The 16,346-nt window shown below is 46.6% G+C and overlaps 1 protein-coding gene across 1 annotated transcript in view; it reads right to left on the bottom strand.

Annotated features, from left to right (window-relative positions):
- The window catches only part of LOC139059539 (uncharacterized), a 554,371-nt gene extending 538,114 nt beyond the window's left edge, over positions 1-16,257 (bottom strand). Inside the window, exon 1 of the mRNA XM_070537962.1 lies at positions 15,921-16,257. Coding sequence (XP_070394063.1) covers positions 15,921-16,151 — 231 coding nt within the window. The 5' untranslated portion in view covers positions 16,152-16,257. The remainder of the gene's footprint in view (positions 1-15,920) is intronic.
- Positions 16,258-16,346: the final 89 nt, after the last annotated feature.

Below are 16,346 nucleotides of genomic sequence, written 5' to 3'. Positions count from 1 at the left end.
CCCATCCCATTGCTTTATTCTTTTTTCAGAACAATTCCATTCCTACTTATAGCTTGGGAAAGGAAGACTCGTGCAGAAGGTATTAGGCAAGACACGCATTTTATACTTGCTGAAAACGATCACTTTCTCTTGTGTTCCCGCAAGGTGAAATCAAGATGCACCGGCTCTTTTCAAGGCAAGCCGCGTGCGAAAAGTTTGCCAGGTTATGCGTCTTGGTTACGCACGATTAGCCTGAAAGTAGCTTCACTTCTGTCAGTGCGAATCATGACTTGCTATCCGCTTGCGAAACGTAACAAAAGTAGCAGTACTTTTTTCACGCCCATTGATAGCTGCTTCACAGCTGCATAAAGTGATCGCGATGTTATGAGCTATGGAGAGCTTTAGTTGGAAGACAGCGACATAGTATGACACCACCTGGTTGCACTGGTTCTTTCGCGGACAGTAACAGCGTTAAGTAGAGGCGTTGACGTTAGTTCCAACAAAATAAATTACGGTGAGGAAGACAGGACAGGCTTTCAGATTCTCTCTTTTACTCTAAAATGTCCTAGCAAGTGCTAACGTTATGGTCAACTCTGTGAAAGTAATAATGATTACTTCATGTAGTTTCTAGAAATCCTACTTGAAGATGATTAAAGTTTCTTGGCGCAAAGGCATCTAAGGCCAATGAATACCAGGACATGTGTTTTGCTTTAGCAAAATTGTGAGTTTAGACTATGACCTAAAATAACGGCTGTATAGAGGCCTACACGTAAGATATATCTACAGATATTAGTGGATCAATTCTAAAATAATTACTAAAATAAATATAAGGCCTAAATGCATTGGCTACAGGTACATGTTAAATTATTCTGGAGTGTCCGAGTCCCTTGCTGTACAATTCTTGCTTACGCAAGAAGTGAGAGAGCTCAGACATACTTTTGTGCATCAGACTGTACCTCAATCAACTGTGAGGTACAATTTGATGGTTAGGATGGAATGAGATGACGCCTAAAAAGTTATCTTGTGCAAGATAATTAAGCACTCTTTTAAAGTTAAAAAGTGCATTTAAGGAATCTTCGAACGCCAACCAAAGCACTCTTCGAATAAAGAAAGCTAGCATATAACTCAGAAAGTATGGACACAGAGGGCAATCTTCCCGATGTCTCAGGAATAATGGGAAGGCTGGTAACGATAATAGTGCCTTAATAGTGTCATTGCCATAATATTTGGTTGTTTTGTGCCTATCCAATGTTCAGTAAAGTTGAGTTAGAATGTTTTATTAAATGAATTGTTCCTCGGTGACGTCTCTCTTTCAATGAGGATGCATTAATTACTTTATGCCTGAGTATTTTCGCGGACCATATGGCCTTACCATGGACAACTAAAATTGTGGTAGACAAGGTAGTGATCAGAACTCTAATAATAAATAAATTCTGGGCTAATACATGCCAAAACCACGATTTGATTATGATACACGCCGTAGTGAGGGACTCCGGAATAATTTTGACCACCTGGGGTTCTTCAACGCCTACGCAATGCAGGGTACAGGGATGCTTTTGCATTTCACCCCCATCGAAATGCAGCCCCTGTGGCCGGGATTTGATCCCGCGCCCGCTGGCTTAGCAACGCCAAACTAACGCCACTACGGATAAGCTTCGAACTGTGTTGCTGTCAAAGTCACTCGGCGTTCCCGGTAAGTGGTAACCATCACCGGTCGATAGTGCCGCGCGCAGGCTCAAATTTCAATAATTGTATGGGCGAGCCCACGATGCTACCGGAGCGATCACGACGCACACTTGCCACATACAAATTGAGCACCGTGTCGGATACTATATATATATATATATATATATATATATATATATATATATATATATATATATATATATATATATAACATGGCGCCTGGTAGCGTATGAAACTTCTCCAAAACTGCAGGCCTCGCGTGCCTGCTATGGCTGTCACTGATTCGCCGTACGAGGGAAACTAATTAATTGCATGTGTAAGACCTGTATTTATGAATGTGCCGCAAAGCTGCTTTTGTTTTTTTGGATACACATTTCCCTTTCTTGTAATGATCAGTTTCTCTGAAAGAAAATTTTATAGATTCACTAAACTAATCCAGCTGAAACAGAGCTAATAATACTTTTCTTTTTTGCGCCTCACTATTTTGTCGAATCCATATATTTTGACTAGTTAGTCACGGATCGAATTATACATTTCTCAAGTGGGCAAAAGATATTTTACTTAACTTTTTCGGATTGCGAGCAATTGAAAAAAAATCGCCAAGCGCAACTTGGCCCCTTTCCCGTACAGCAAGTCACCGCCAGACAACACCACAGCAACCCAAAATTGTGGTCATTTAGTTTCACAAAGGGCTCATTCACGCACTGTCAGAACGATCTAATGGATGCGGGTTCTAACATGTTCTTTTTGATAAAAGTTCAACGGGCTTTCTGCTATGTTGTCAAGCTAATGAATTCATTTATCACGATTCAATGGGCAAGCGCAATTTTAAATATTTGTTTTAGGCATAAGTTTGACGAAGAGGTTCTAGAGGATGCTGAGACATAAATTATTTTCCGAGTTCCTTTCAGGGTTTGATTTGTCGGGCTGTGCTAAAAGGCCTCCAAATAATAATAATAATAATAATAATAATAATAATAATAATAATAATAATAATAATAATAATAATAATAATAATAATAATAATAATAATAATAATAATAATAATAATATATTAATAATAATAATAATAATGTCTGCGAACCCTTGCGCGACATAGTTTGCAGTGCTCTCAACTCTATTTACGTAACTCGCATGCCTGTTGTAACAGAAGCCAACGACTGTGTCTGGATACATCATTAGCGCTGGTATATTGCCTGTAATTTTAAGCCACTGCGGCCTTCATCGTCAGCACATGCTCATTTGAATACTTGGACGCCACCTCTGGTTGCTTCTCACAGCGAACATGCGACCCCTGTTCTTTAGAAACGCTAGTCAGATCTCTGCAACCAATACGTGCAAGTGAGAAGTGACATGAACAATTTAATGCGAAGCATTCTTTGCCTCATTCCAGGCACTTAGGGGTAGGTAGGTAGTTAGGTAGGTTCCTGTCTCTCCTCCCTTGGACCTCAGTATTAAAAAATTCACCGATTATTACGACACTCCCTAATGCGAATTGTGAGTGCAGCTGCTTAAGTGTTTGGATACGCAATATATTATGGCAAATAATTTGATTCGGTGCGAGAGCGTCCTCTCGGCGGCGGTGCTGAGCCTCTGCGGCAGGCGAAGCACTTCCACTGGTTGCGTCGCTCGTTGTTCAGAAAGAGCTGGCTTCGTATTATGATATATATTGTCACGTGGTAGTGACAGTGAAGAACGACACAGTGTCAGAACGGCGAGTTACAAATTTACCTCTATTGGGAAAATTTCGGCCCAGCAAAACAACTAACATTGAAGTACAACGAGCTAGCGGCGGGCAGAGTAATCTTCGAAAATCAGATATGAAAATTGAGCATGTCGCAAGGCTATGGGCCGTCGGCCCACCTATACTGTGCCCTAAAGCAGATCGTTTTCAATATTAAAGCCCGCACGTGGACAAAGTACAACGTCCCCCCCATCCCCCGGTTCCATGCACGCGACGGAATACGACGCGCTTTCTCGCCTTGTACAGGCGAGATCAAGCCGCCATCGTCAGCTCACAGTCGCACGCTTTCACTTGCACACACAGCGTGCGGCGCGCAAGGACGATGTTCTCACAATACTAACTCGGTCCGTATTTATGGCAAAGAAAATCTGTAGCAACTGTCAGTGGAGGTCAACCCAGCGCGCCTCCGCCTACTTTCCTCTTCCGCGATGCTTCGCCTCTTTTCTCTATCCCCACTTCGCTCAAAGTTACCTACACATTCTTCTAGGTCGCTGTACTTTGCCGTGCTGTCAGCGCGCTCCTTTGTACTTTTCGCGGCGCGCGATTCTCTATCTCCAGGCACCTTCCTTGTTTGATTTTAGCGGCATCAGACAGACACCGCCGATTTCACGAGCTGGCCAGTTACGATTGCGCTTGAAAGCACCGCAGCATGTCCCGGAGGCAAGGAAAGGCTGGAGGCGGGATGTAGGCGGGATGCACGCGCCAATGATGTCGAGAGAGTGCTGACGCGCTTTTACCGCTCAAAGGATTCCGTAGCACTTCTAACCACCATTCCTTATCTCTTATCTTCGTTTGCTCACTCGTTTTTTTTGCTACGTCACACGCTAGACCGGAATCGCACCACAGCGTTAACACGCCACTCTGGCAGGTCCCTGCATCAGTGACATGGATTAGCTCCAGCATTACAGGCGTGACGGCCCGCGCTGTAGGTCCACACTCGTTTGTGGGCAGGCCGACTACGCATGCTGTAAAGAACAGCGGGTTGCACAACAAGACTGCCACCTTGCCACCTGATTACGACAAGGGGTGCAAGACGCGCACCTGCACCTCTCCGTGCTGCAGCTGCGAGGCGTTCAAAGAAGCGACCTTTGCGCTGGAACCCGCCGCCTTCCTCCAGCCCCTTCGACATGGTGACGGGACGAATTCGGTGTGTGGACAATGATTCCAGAGTTCCTCAACGCGGGGCTGATTTGACACGCCTGGAGAAGCTACCGCGGGAAGACTTATTTTTGTGCTTCTCAAGGTTTGGAGTGGCTCGGAACAATGAGCGACGCGCGATCGACAACGTCGATTTTCCGGAACGGCACCACCTTCAACACCGTCGCTTGGGCTTCGGAATGTGTGTGCCTTTGTGTCTGTAAACTGGTCTTCAGAGCAGCTGCGAGTTGGTGATGTGTAAACGAACAGCCGCCGCGTCGTGGACGGGCGGATCGAGTGTATAAAAACTGTGGTTGTGCGATTGTTGGAGGCACTTCTCTTGAGCAGTCATGTTAGACTGGTTCACTTCTTTCATGCAGTCCTGTTGGACTAATACTATTTTTCTCAAACAGTCATGTTAGACTGAGTTAATTTTCTGTAAATAAACCCCTTTTTCCTCGTTCTCGATGAGAAGCAGTTCTTCACTTCATCAACGATCTCAGCGTAAATAAGTTGGACGACGGCATGGGCCAGCTACCTTCGAATTCATGCCGTACTCCAATCTAGGCAAAGGACCACGGACGAAGGGATTGAGCCCCCAATCCTGACAACTGGCTGACAGCGGTGAGATGGACTTTGCGACATGGTGCTGTATCTGTGGTGAGTGCTTGGTTTTTGCTTTGACTCTCTAGGCTTCATTTTGTGGTTGTTCTGTTTAGAACAGTAGGGAAGCTAGATTGTTGTGTGTTAGCTAGGTTGTGTTTTCCTAGCTAGATTTAGAGAGCAGAATCAAGGCAGTAAAGCAGCAGTCATGGAGTTAAGGACATTGCTGAGAGACGAGTTGTTGATTGTTGGTGAGGAACTGGGCCTAAATGTACGCAAGGAAATGCTCAAATCGGAATTATTGGAGCTAATTTCCAATCAGGCCAGTGAGCAAGATATTGAAATGGGATTGGAACTTCTCAAAAAGAGAGAGAAACGGGAAAAAGAAAGAGAAGAACGGGACAGAGAAAAACGAGAGAGAGAGGAACGGGATAGAGAGAGAGAGGAACGCGATAAAGATCGCGAGATAACAAAAATGCAACTTGAACTTGAAAACAGACGTTTGGAGTTGTCTCAAGGAAGTGAAGGAGCTCTGGGTCGATCAAGTGAGGCAGAATCGTACCGCATGGACAGGCTATTAAAGCCATATGAGGTCGGGACCGACATAGGCTTGTTCCTAAGCAATTTTGAAAGGACTTGCGAAAAGATGAACTTCGGTCCGAGTACATGGCCACAGCGGTTGCTGTCTATGTTGCCGTGTGAGGCGGCGGAAGTAATCGCCAGATTGAGTGTGCAGGATGCATATGATTATGCGAAAGTTAAGGCTAGTCTCCTGAAGAAATACCGCCTTTCAGCCGAAGCTTTTCGGCAAAGGTTTAGGAGCACAGGCAAGAAAGATAGCGAGGGCTATCCGGAGTTTGCATATAGCTTAAAGGCCAACCTAGTCGAGTGGCTTAAAAGCGCGGAAGCGTACGACAGCAGAGACATGATCATTGAATGCATGTGTCTAGAGCAGTTTTACAAAACCATTCCCCAAGCTGTGAAACTGTGGGTGCAAGATAGAGGTAATGTAAACACTGTGGAAAGGGCGGCTGAATTAGCCGAAGAGTACGCAACCCGTAGAAAGTTGAACGCCGAGGAGGGAAACTGGGACGGTCGAAATGGACCGCGGAAGCCATTTCCGTTCAAAAAGGGTGCGCAAGCTAGACGATCCGAGCCTGTAGACATGGCGGAAAAGCCCGCAGAAAAGAGCGAGGAGAAAGTTAACGGAGAAACCGCACAAAAAGAACAGAAAAGAAAATTCGAATCTGTCAGACCAATTCGCTGTTACAAATGCCACAAACTGGGACATATAGCTGTAAACTGCGAGAAGCCAAGCGTAGTTTTTTCCTACGTGGAGGAAAAGGATGAGAATATGGAACTTTTAAGTCCATATCTCCACGACCTGCAAGTTAATGGAAAACCATGCCGAGTGCTAAGAGACAGTGCCGCCACGCTGGACATTGTCCATCCGTCTTACGTGATGGTAGAGGACTTCACCGGAGAAGTAGCATGGATAAAACAGGTTGTAGAAGAACACAGCGTGTGTCTGCCCATGGCCAAAGTCAAAATCAGTGGACCATTCGGGGAGCTAGAGACTGAGGCTGCAGTTTCCAAATTTTTGTCACTGCAGTATCCCTACATCTTTTCGAATCGTTCGAATCAGTTACTGCGTGACAGAGGGCTCAAACTGGGAGAGGGCATAGTACAGGCATTGACCCGAGGCCAAGCTCGTAAGATCGCGGCGCTTTCGGCTGAAAATGCTCAAGCTCCTCCAGCTGAAGCAGAAAAGGGGATAGCTTCAATACCCGAATCCGAGCTAGGCCCGAGGGACAAAAGAACAGTTGAGGAGAGCCTGCCAGTCGACCAGCTCAATGAGAGCGTAGCACTAGAGTGTCAGAGTTCTAGCCTGCAGGAAGAGCATGCAGACGCGCTCCCAAGCGAGACAGGGTCGTTGTTATCACCGGCCTCAAAGAACTTTGATCAACTCTTACGCGTGGATAGAGAGTCACTGGCAGCTGAGCAAAAGAATGATGAGAGCTTAGCTAAATTACGTGACACGGCTAAAGAAGGCATTGCTAGGCGCAACGTAACGATACATGAGAGAGGAGGATTGTTGTATCGGCATTACAGAGATCGAAAGGGTAAGATTTTAGATCAGTTAGTCATACCTACTAAGTATAGGGAGGACCTTTTGAGTCTTTGTCATGGAAATGGGTGGTCCGGCCACCTAGGCATAAACAAATCAAAGGAAAGATTGCTTATGGAATACTACTGGCCTGGCTGTTTCAAAGATGTAGAAAACTTTGTAAGATCATGCGACGCCTGCCAGCGTTCTGGTAAACCAGGAGAGACTTGGAAAGCTCCACTGAAGGTAGTGCCCTTAATAACAGAGCCTTTCAGACGACTTGTAATAGACACGGTAGGGCCTCTTCCAAAAACAAAATCAGGCTACAGGTACTTGTTTACCATGCTGTGTCCGGCCACCAAGTTTCCAGAAGCAATCCCTTTGAAAGAGCTCAGCTCCACTGAAGTAGTAGACGCGCTTTTGACAGTGTTTGCACGAGTTGGGTTTCCAGCCGAAATTCAGGCAGATCAAGGGTCAGTATTCACGAGCGCACTGACTTCCACATTCTTGCAAAAGTGCGGGGTAAAGTTAATACACAGTTCTGTCTATCACCCTCAGTCGAACAGTGTAGAGAGGTGGCATTCGGTGCTTAAGCGAGTTTTGCGTGCGCTCTGTTACGAGCACAAGGAGGACTGGGAGAACTGTCTGCCGGCAACTTTGTTTGCTTTGCGAACGGTTCCACATGAAGCGACAGGGTTCTCACCAGCAGAACTAGTGTATGGGAGGACACTCCGGTCTCCACTGAGAATGTTAAGAGAGATGTGGGAGGAAAGAGGGGAGAGTCCAACCGTGGTTGAATACGTGCTAAATTTACTGGAGCGGCTAAGCGCAACCCAAGAACTAGTCGGAAAGAACATGGCACTAGCTCAAAAGAACGCCAAATTCTATTATGACAAGAATGCGAGGCTTCGTACGTTTAACGCCGGAGACCAGGTAATGATCCTCAAACCTTCAAGAAAGAACAAGCTTGAAGTTCACTGGGACGGGCCCGTTAAAGTGTTGCACAAACTTTCAGAAACTAACTATGCTTTGAGAATGCCCGGTCGCAGGAAGGAAGTGAGGATATATCACTGTAATTTGATGAAGCCGTATGTAGAGCGGAGCGGAGTCGTTAACTATACTGTCAAAGAGCCGGATGACATCGGTACCAAGTTTAAGGAGTATAGGGCAACCTCCAACTCTGAAATCGGCCTAGAAGAAGTAGTAGAACACTCGGTAAGCTCGCATGCTCTAAGACCCGAGCAGCTAGATGAGCTAAAAGGGGTGTTAGGGGAATATCTCGACAGATTCAGCGATCGGCCGGGTAGAACCGAACTGATAACGCATGAAATTGAGCTGACCTCTACCGAACCAGTAAGATCAAAACCTTACAGGGTGTCTCCAAGACAGAGAGAGATTATGGAGGCAGAGATACAGCGCATGCTAGAGTTGGGAGTTATTGAGCCCGCTGAGAGTGACTACACGTCACCGCTAATACTCGTAGAAACCCCTAACAAGGACCCTCGTCCGTGTGTTGACTACAGGAAGTTAAATGCGATCACTAGGGATCAGCTGTACCCGATACCCAACATTGAGGAACGAATTGAAAGAGTTAGCGCTGCTAAATACATTTCAACTATAGATCTCGTGCGGGGGTACTGGCAAGTTCCCCTTTCAGAAAGTGCCAGCCGCTATGCTGCATTCATCTCGCCTGTGGGCACTTTTCGCCCTCTCGCACTCAGCTTCGGGCTGAAGAACGCGCCGTTTAGCTTCTCTAAGTTAATGGATATTGTCCTAAAAGACTTGCAGGAGTTCGCCTTACCTTATCTTGATGATGTAGCCATTTTTTCGGACAGCTGGGAACAACACGTATCGCACCTCAAACAGGTGTTCTCACGGTTGAGGGAAGCCGGCTTAACGATGAAAGCGGAAAAGTGTAGGTTTGGTTGTTCGCAGGTTACTTATCTGGGCCATGTTGTTGGTCAGGGCATGAGACGGCCGGCTGAGCTGAAAATAGCTACGATTAGAGATTTTTCTCAGCCGCGCACGAAAACGGACGTTCGTTCATTTTTGGGACTTGTGGGGTACTATCAACGGTACATTCCGAATTACTCGCAATTGGCAAGTCCATTAACAGACGCCCTCCGAAAGGGAGCACCGAGTACCGTACTCTGGGATAAGGACAAAGAGAACGCTTTCCAAAGTTTGAAAACGCTATTGGTTTCTCGCCCTGTGCTTCGCGCGCCAGACTACACTAAGGAATTCATAGTTCAATGCGACGCAAGCGACAGAGGTATGGGCGTGGTACTTAGTCAAGTCGGCGACGATAACGAGGAGCATCCTATCCTCTACGCCAGCCGTAAACTAAATGTAAGAGAGGAAGCCTACAGCGCTTCAGAGAAGGAATGCGCTTGTTTGGTTTGGGCCGCCCAGAAGTTGTCGTGTTATTTGTACGGAGCGAAGTTCATCTTCGAGACCGACCACTGTCCTCTGACGTGGCTCAATCAAATGTCACACAAAAACGGCCGCTTGCTCCGATGGAGCCTCACTCTCCAAGAGTACAACTTCTCCGTTAGATATAAGAAGGGAAAGTTGCATAGCAATGCGGATGGTTTGAGCAGGCTAATTTGAATTCTGCGTTTGGGGGTCCCGCCTAAATTTTAGGGTTACTAGTGTTAATTTTATTAAGCGAAGAAGATCCCCTCTCGTTTAGCAGGATTCCCTCCATGATTGCTGAATTTGTCAGCAGGAATTTGCTTCAGAAATTGGCATAGTGAAATGCAGCATTTTTTTTGTTTCTGCACTTATGTTGTTGTTGTTTTTTTTGAAGCCTAGCGAGTCTAAAGTGAGAGCCAATGCACGTCATCTCGGCGCAGAGCCGTGTTGTGGGGTTCATTTTGCAGTTGCCTGTCCTTGTTGGATGTTTTGGGGCGGTGACATCAATGCACAGGTGGTCGCTGCGAGCCAAGACATCAATCCCCCCCTGACCAGCAGCCATTCTCTTCCTGCCTAGCGGTTGTCAGCGCTAGACAGTCGAGACTTTTGGGGCCATGGAGGCGCTGTAAAGAACGGCGGGTTGCACAACAAGACTGCCACCTTGCCACCTGATTACGACAAGGGGTGCAAGACGCGCACCTGCACCTCTCCGTGCTGCAGCTGCGAGGCGTTCAAAGAAGCGACCTTTGCGCTGGAACCCGCCGCCTTCCTCCAGCCCCTTCGACATGGTGACGGGACGAATTCGGTGTGTGGACAATGATTCCAGAGTTCCTCAACGCGGGGCTGATTTGACACGCCTGGAGAAGCTACCGCGGGAAGACTTATTTTTGTGCTTCTCAAGGTTTGGAGTGGCTCGGAACAATGAGCGACGCGCGATCGACAACGTCGATTTTCCGGAACGGCACCACCTTCAACACCGTCGCTTGGGCTTCGGAATGTGTGTGCCTTTGTGTCTGTAAACTGGTCTTCAGAGCAGCTGCGAGTTGGTGATGTGTAAACGAACAGCCGCCGCGTCGTGGACGGGCGGATCGAGTGTATAAAAACTGTGGTTGTGCGATTGTTGGAGGCACTTCTCTTGAGCAGTCATGTTAGACTGGTTCACTTCTTTCATGCAGTCCTGTTGGACTAATACTATTTTTCTCAAACAGTCATGTTAGACTGAGTTAATTTTCTGTAAATAAACCCCTTTTTCCTCGTTCTCGATGAGAAGCAGTTCTTCACTTCATCAACGATCTCAGCGTAAATAAGTTGGACGACGGCATGGGCCAGCTACCTTCGAATTCATGCCGTACTCCAATCTAGGCAAAGGACCACGGACGAAGGGATTGAGCCCCCAATCCTGACAATGCACATGTCACATACCACGGAGCGTGTGCCAACGTGTTCATGCTGAGTTCAGAATCTGAGGCTGCGTTTCAATAATCATCGTAGACTACAAAGTACGCGTCTAAGTGGGCAGCAGCCATCTTGAGTCTCGTTCCAATTCTCACGAAGGCGTCAGAGTAGACAGCTTCGCGAAGACAGCATCGAAGTAAAAAAACGCGCCGTGTGTCCGGATCGTGGTACCGCTGGCAGGGTGGCACCGTTCAGTACCGCATGGTGGCCAGCTTGTAAGGGGGTCGTACTTGCTTTCTTCCTTCGTGAAAACTAGCTTGATATGCTGTCGTTACGACAACGTCTGGTCGCAGCATCTGCGATCAGAGGTGGTGGCAGGCTCTGCGCGGGGTTCAGAAGGCGCTGGTTGAAGTGGTTCAAGTACCGGATAGCTGCCACGCACTGGGAAAGTAAGGTGGTAAGGGTGCACCGGTAGCGGAGTGCAATATAGTGCCACAAGTAACCACCACCCAACGCATGCTTCACGTATTCTTGAATAAAAATTGGAGGTCTTAATCATTTCCTTGGTATGCATTAATAGTGAACATTTCAGCAGCGTAATGTCAGACATGTGCGTGTCAGTCTTTCTGTTGAAAGTGTTAGTTTAAAGCGGATGAATGACACGAACAATTTTTATCCACGGATTTTTGTGTTGTGGTTGCTTATAGTGCTAATGTGCAGACGAAATTAGCAGACAAACTGGGACCTGCACGAGGCTCACGTGCCTTGCTCGTTCACTTGGGTCGCGGGTTCAGACAGACACCGCCGATTTGGCGAGCTGGCCAGTTACGCTTACGCGTAAAGATGGAAACTTTTACACAGCCTAAAGCCTGGTCCTCCTATGTATAGTTGCACGCGCAATATTTAGGCGAGATAAGAGGTGCCCTGGACAATATGTTGCCCCTTATTATGCAAATAAATGGTAATACAAATATTGTCATGCAAAACGTAATGCATTTTTCTTTTATGAAAGTCATCAAAGTGACATAATATGATTACGGGATGAATGGCATGCACAACGGCATATTATTTTTAGTGTGCTTTAATGGAATCGGAATAGTGTAAGGAGATGTAAATAATTTTGTAGATTGCGGACATTATTGAAGGCAAACATGGCTTCTATCGCTGCGTGCGCTGTTGTCGGGAGCCGTATTGCACGTTAGCAGCTGAAGCGAAGCGAACTTCAGTGGTCCCGAGCGAGCAGCTATAGGTTAGTATTCGTAAAATTGCTGCACCATGCTGTGTGGAAATTGGGTCACGTATCGATGTAAAAAATCAAGCTTATTCGTGGACTAAAGGAAAATAGCGCAAACATGACGAAGCGGAATCCACTCTAATATGAAGTCCTCAATCATTAAAGAGCACTGTTTCCAAATATTCTTTCAATGAAGCCTGGAGTGTGACGGAAGCTTGGCCAGTGTGCGGAAACTCCCTATACCTCCTAAGAGACACTCGGTCCCATACCTATACGCAGCGGCAGCGCCCCTTCCACCACTGGCGGTTGCAGGATATCCAAAGGGAAATAATGCACAAACAAAACAATGGCTCCATGACGCCACTGATGAAGTCAGAAGATAGAGGGAGAGGGCGCACCATCAGGAGGAGGAGGCTTGCCGCGAATCCCTCGTTTACCACTTCGCATGCAAGCGGGCTGCGTTTGAGCTCTCTTGCAGGACTGCTGGCCGCGCGGCCACATTTGCAAAATCACGGAGCAGAACCCGCTGAAGTGTGCCGTGTTTACAGGGTGCTTTATTTTTTTCAGCAGCATTTACCTCGGAAGCTTCTATTCATTTTCAAAGCACTGGGACAGCCATACACACCAGTGCCAAGCAACTATAATAAAATATATTTATAAAATAAACCGTCATCAACTACCTATATTCACAGGTAATATATTACATTTCTTCATCATAGGATTTGTTTTTATTCATACATTTCGTGCTGGAAGAAGACTGACCTCCACGCAGTGCGAAAACCTCAATCTGCAGAAGTAATCTTCATTCACAACTGAAATTTGTACAAAACGAGCAAACAGGTTCCAAAGCATTTAAACGAATGCGAAAATTATCCATAACGGGATGGCCACACAGAACTTGACTATCACGTATTTTATGACGGTGGCACATTTTGTAGCTTTCAGAAAGAAGGTTGAGTGCAATACATGTGTTTGATTGACAGTATGAGAGGTAAAGACCCACAGAATTTTAAACTGACTACATGAACCTGCATGAAGAGGAAGCCGCCTATAATTTCTTTCATTGTTAGAACTACATTATTAGAACTATTCTATAGCGCTTACAAGCGCATGTAATCTGCCTGTCATCATACTTTGCGTCATATTCATATATACAGAAAAGCACGCCGAGTATTAGAACACTATTTTGACGCAACAGCAACGCAAGGAACCAACCTTTCATAAAAAAATAGCCCTATTCATCGCAAAGGGGATTACAAGTTCGCACTTAATTATCTATATATAGTGTACACATTTATTACTGGTATTAATAAATACATTTCCCTGGCAAACCAAATAACATTGCGCCTCGTCTATTGTACAGGTGCTCGAAAACTTCCCCACAGCGAAGCCGGGCCTAAATCAAGGTAACTGAGCATTAAAAACGAGCACACACTCAAGTCTTTCTGTAAAAGTATTTCATCGACAGCAGATTGCTGCTTTCACGACGAATGGGTCGAGCGACGCTGCACCCACGTCAGCCCACTCAGTCTTGCACAGAACTGGTTTACTCATGCAAAATTAATGCTTGCTTAGAAAATAAATTGAAATGCTTGTGCTTACCAGCTGACATTAGGAAACCTGAAAAACATCGCAGAACTAGAATTCCCAGTATTAGAACCCCACGGAGCCACGCAACGCATGAGATGCCCCGGTTTAGCCATCTTTGTCTAATGTTTGGTTCACACGGTTGCCTGCGTCTTCCGTTCGCTGCACGCCTCATCAAGCCTCTCATTCTTATCTTCCCCATCCGCATACTTGGGACGGCAACCGAAGCAGATGACCAAGCGCCATCCGAGTTTTGATTTCGCTGAGCGAGTGGCAAGGATGAGCGGAGGTAATCTCCCCGGACGCACGAAGACAAGCTGCCGCTCTTCGCCCGATTCAAAATTCACACACAAAAAGAAATAAATCAAGTTAGGATGTCCGGCAAACGCTAGGAGCGCGCATGTTCCTTGAAATCGAAACTACCAACTGGTACAACTGGTTGCGTGAACGTGCACGAACGTTTATACAGACAAGGGCGTGTCGCAAGTCCATTGTGTACGTCTTGTGGCTGCTACGAGACACTTCAGCACCCTATAGAGTGTCCCGCTTTCAGTGCCCAGCGCATGTCGCTAGTGAGAAACTACCATCTCCTTGGCCTGCGGTGTGCGATACTCGAGAAACGTGTATACCCCAGTGGTTGTGCATCTAAGCGTGATCAGGCCCATCGCGTCCTACTAACATTTCTAGAGTTAACTAACTTCGGTTCACGTTTGTAGCGTGAACATTCAACATTCTGTAGTAGCGTGACCTTCAGTGACCGGCCGTACTGTGTGTGATCTGTACTGTGTTCTAACGCCTCTTCCTTCGAATGTGGGAGGTGGCGGGTTCAAACACCTTGTAGTGTATATTACGAACCGACTACCGGTGAAACCGTACTTGGCGTCTCATCGTGGAGCGCACAATTAGCCGCATAGCGAACTAGCCATGCATGTGACTGATAATTGTGGAAGCTGTTCGACGCGGCGTCACTTTAATTCTGGCTGCACAGTCGAAACTCGGTAGAACAACGCGCGCAGTGTACTGTGTTCAACTTTAGTCTTTAGATTGGTCCTGTTGCTCTTCCTTTCCTCTCTCCTCCCCTCCTTCCGATCTTCCATTTCTGTGTTGCTGTCACCTCCTTTCTGAAGAGCAGACAGGCGTTCTGCCCCTTCTTGTGACGGTTGCCAGCCTGCTCGTCGCTTTCCCTTTCCTGTTAACTGTGTATATGTGTTCAGAACAAATAACAATAATAACTATCAGTCGCCTTCCGAGGGTTGCATTTGTTGTGTCTTCAGAAAAGGGGACCCCATGACAGGCCGTGAGTGTCATGGGGTATTGAATATATTTTGCGCACACGCCATTGATACCCGACTTAAGCCCACGCAGCTAACATATGTCTGTTACTTTAAAGGCAGTAGATATATGAGGCGCAATAAGATGATTTCAAACGTGTTCTATGTTTTCCCATCTATTGCGACAGATCCATCATTCCCAAGCAATTCATTCTTATGAAGCGCCCGTGTTATCGTTATTTAAACGTACAATCGTACAATTAGAAGTAACACGAACGCTGTTAGGTTCACGAGTAGAAAGCTATGCCCACATAAACGTTCCCTTGTGTTTATTGGGCAAGGGTAACTTGGTCAAAAGTATTATATACATACGCGTACAGTAAATATCGATTCGCGTTACCTCATTTGAATGCCCGAGAAGGGCAGACCTAACAAGATAACCTCTTCACAATGCAGCTACGCGGGATGAGCCGACAGAAATGAGATTACACGTAGACAAAGAAACGTGCTCGTCATCTTGCCGCACTGCACAGGCAGCTGCGCCACGCCAGTATGCCCAAGTAGTCGCTTATTATACGCGGGCAAATGGATAGCCGCATCGCATACCAATGCAAACAGCACTTTTGGTGCCTAATAAAGCGCCTCATTTCAAAAAGACTAACAAAAGACAGCCTATACAAAATCAGCATCGTTAATGCGGTTCAAATTTAGCCGTATATTTTTCGCAGAGCGAGAAATTATAACGGCAGCACGACTACTTACCTTTGGATTGCTGGCCACATCGCAATGATGGCGCAGGTTGGCACTCATCCGTTTCCTCTGGCAGCTTTGTTGTCGCGGGACGGATAACGCTGGCGCAATCGGTCCCACAGCGTAATTACTACAGCGTCCCGGCTTGGCACATGTGTCAGACGTTATGAACAGCACAATTCTAGGATTCAGATAGCACCAAACACAGCCGCACGAACGACGAAACCACAGGCAAAATGCCATACTTGTACAGAGATCTTTGGTTCAGAAAAGGCATAGAGCGGAGCGTTGCTCTTTGTGGCCTCGCTAACGGACGTATGCAGACAAGACTGCGTCAGTGAAGCATGTGTCATGTGTCACGCTTGCACAACACGTCAGTCACGTCACGCCATGCGGTAGCGTTAGCAACATACGAAGAGGGCGCCGCCGTAACGGGCG

The sequence above is a fragment of the Dermacentor albipictus genome, chromosome 4 (assembly GCF_038994185.2).
Source record: "Dermacentor albipictus isolate Rhodes 1998 colony chromosome 4, USDA_Dalb.pri_finalv2, whole genome shotgun sequence".
Taxonomy (NCBI): Eukaryota; Metazoa; Arthropoda; class Arachnida; order Ixodida; family Ixodidae; genus Dermacentor; species Dermacentor albipictus.
Note: the sequence above shows the minus strand (reverse complement) of the source record. Positions and strands in the feature narration are given on the sequence as shown.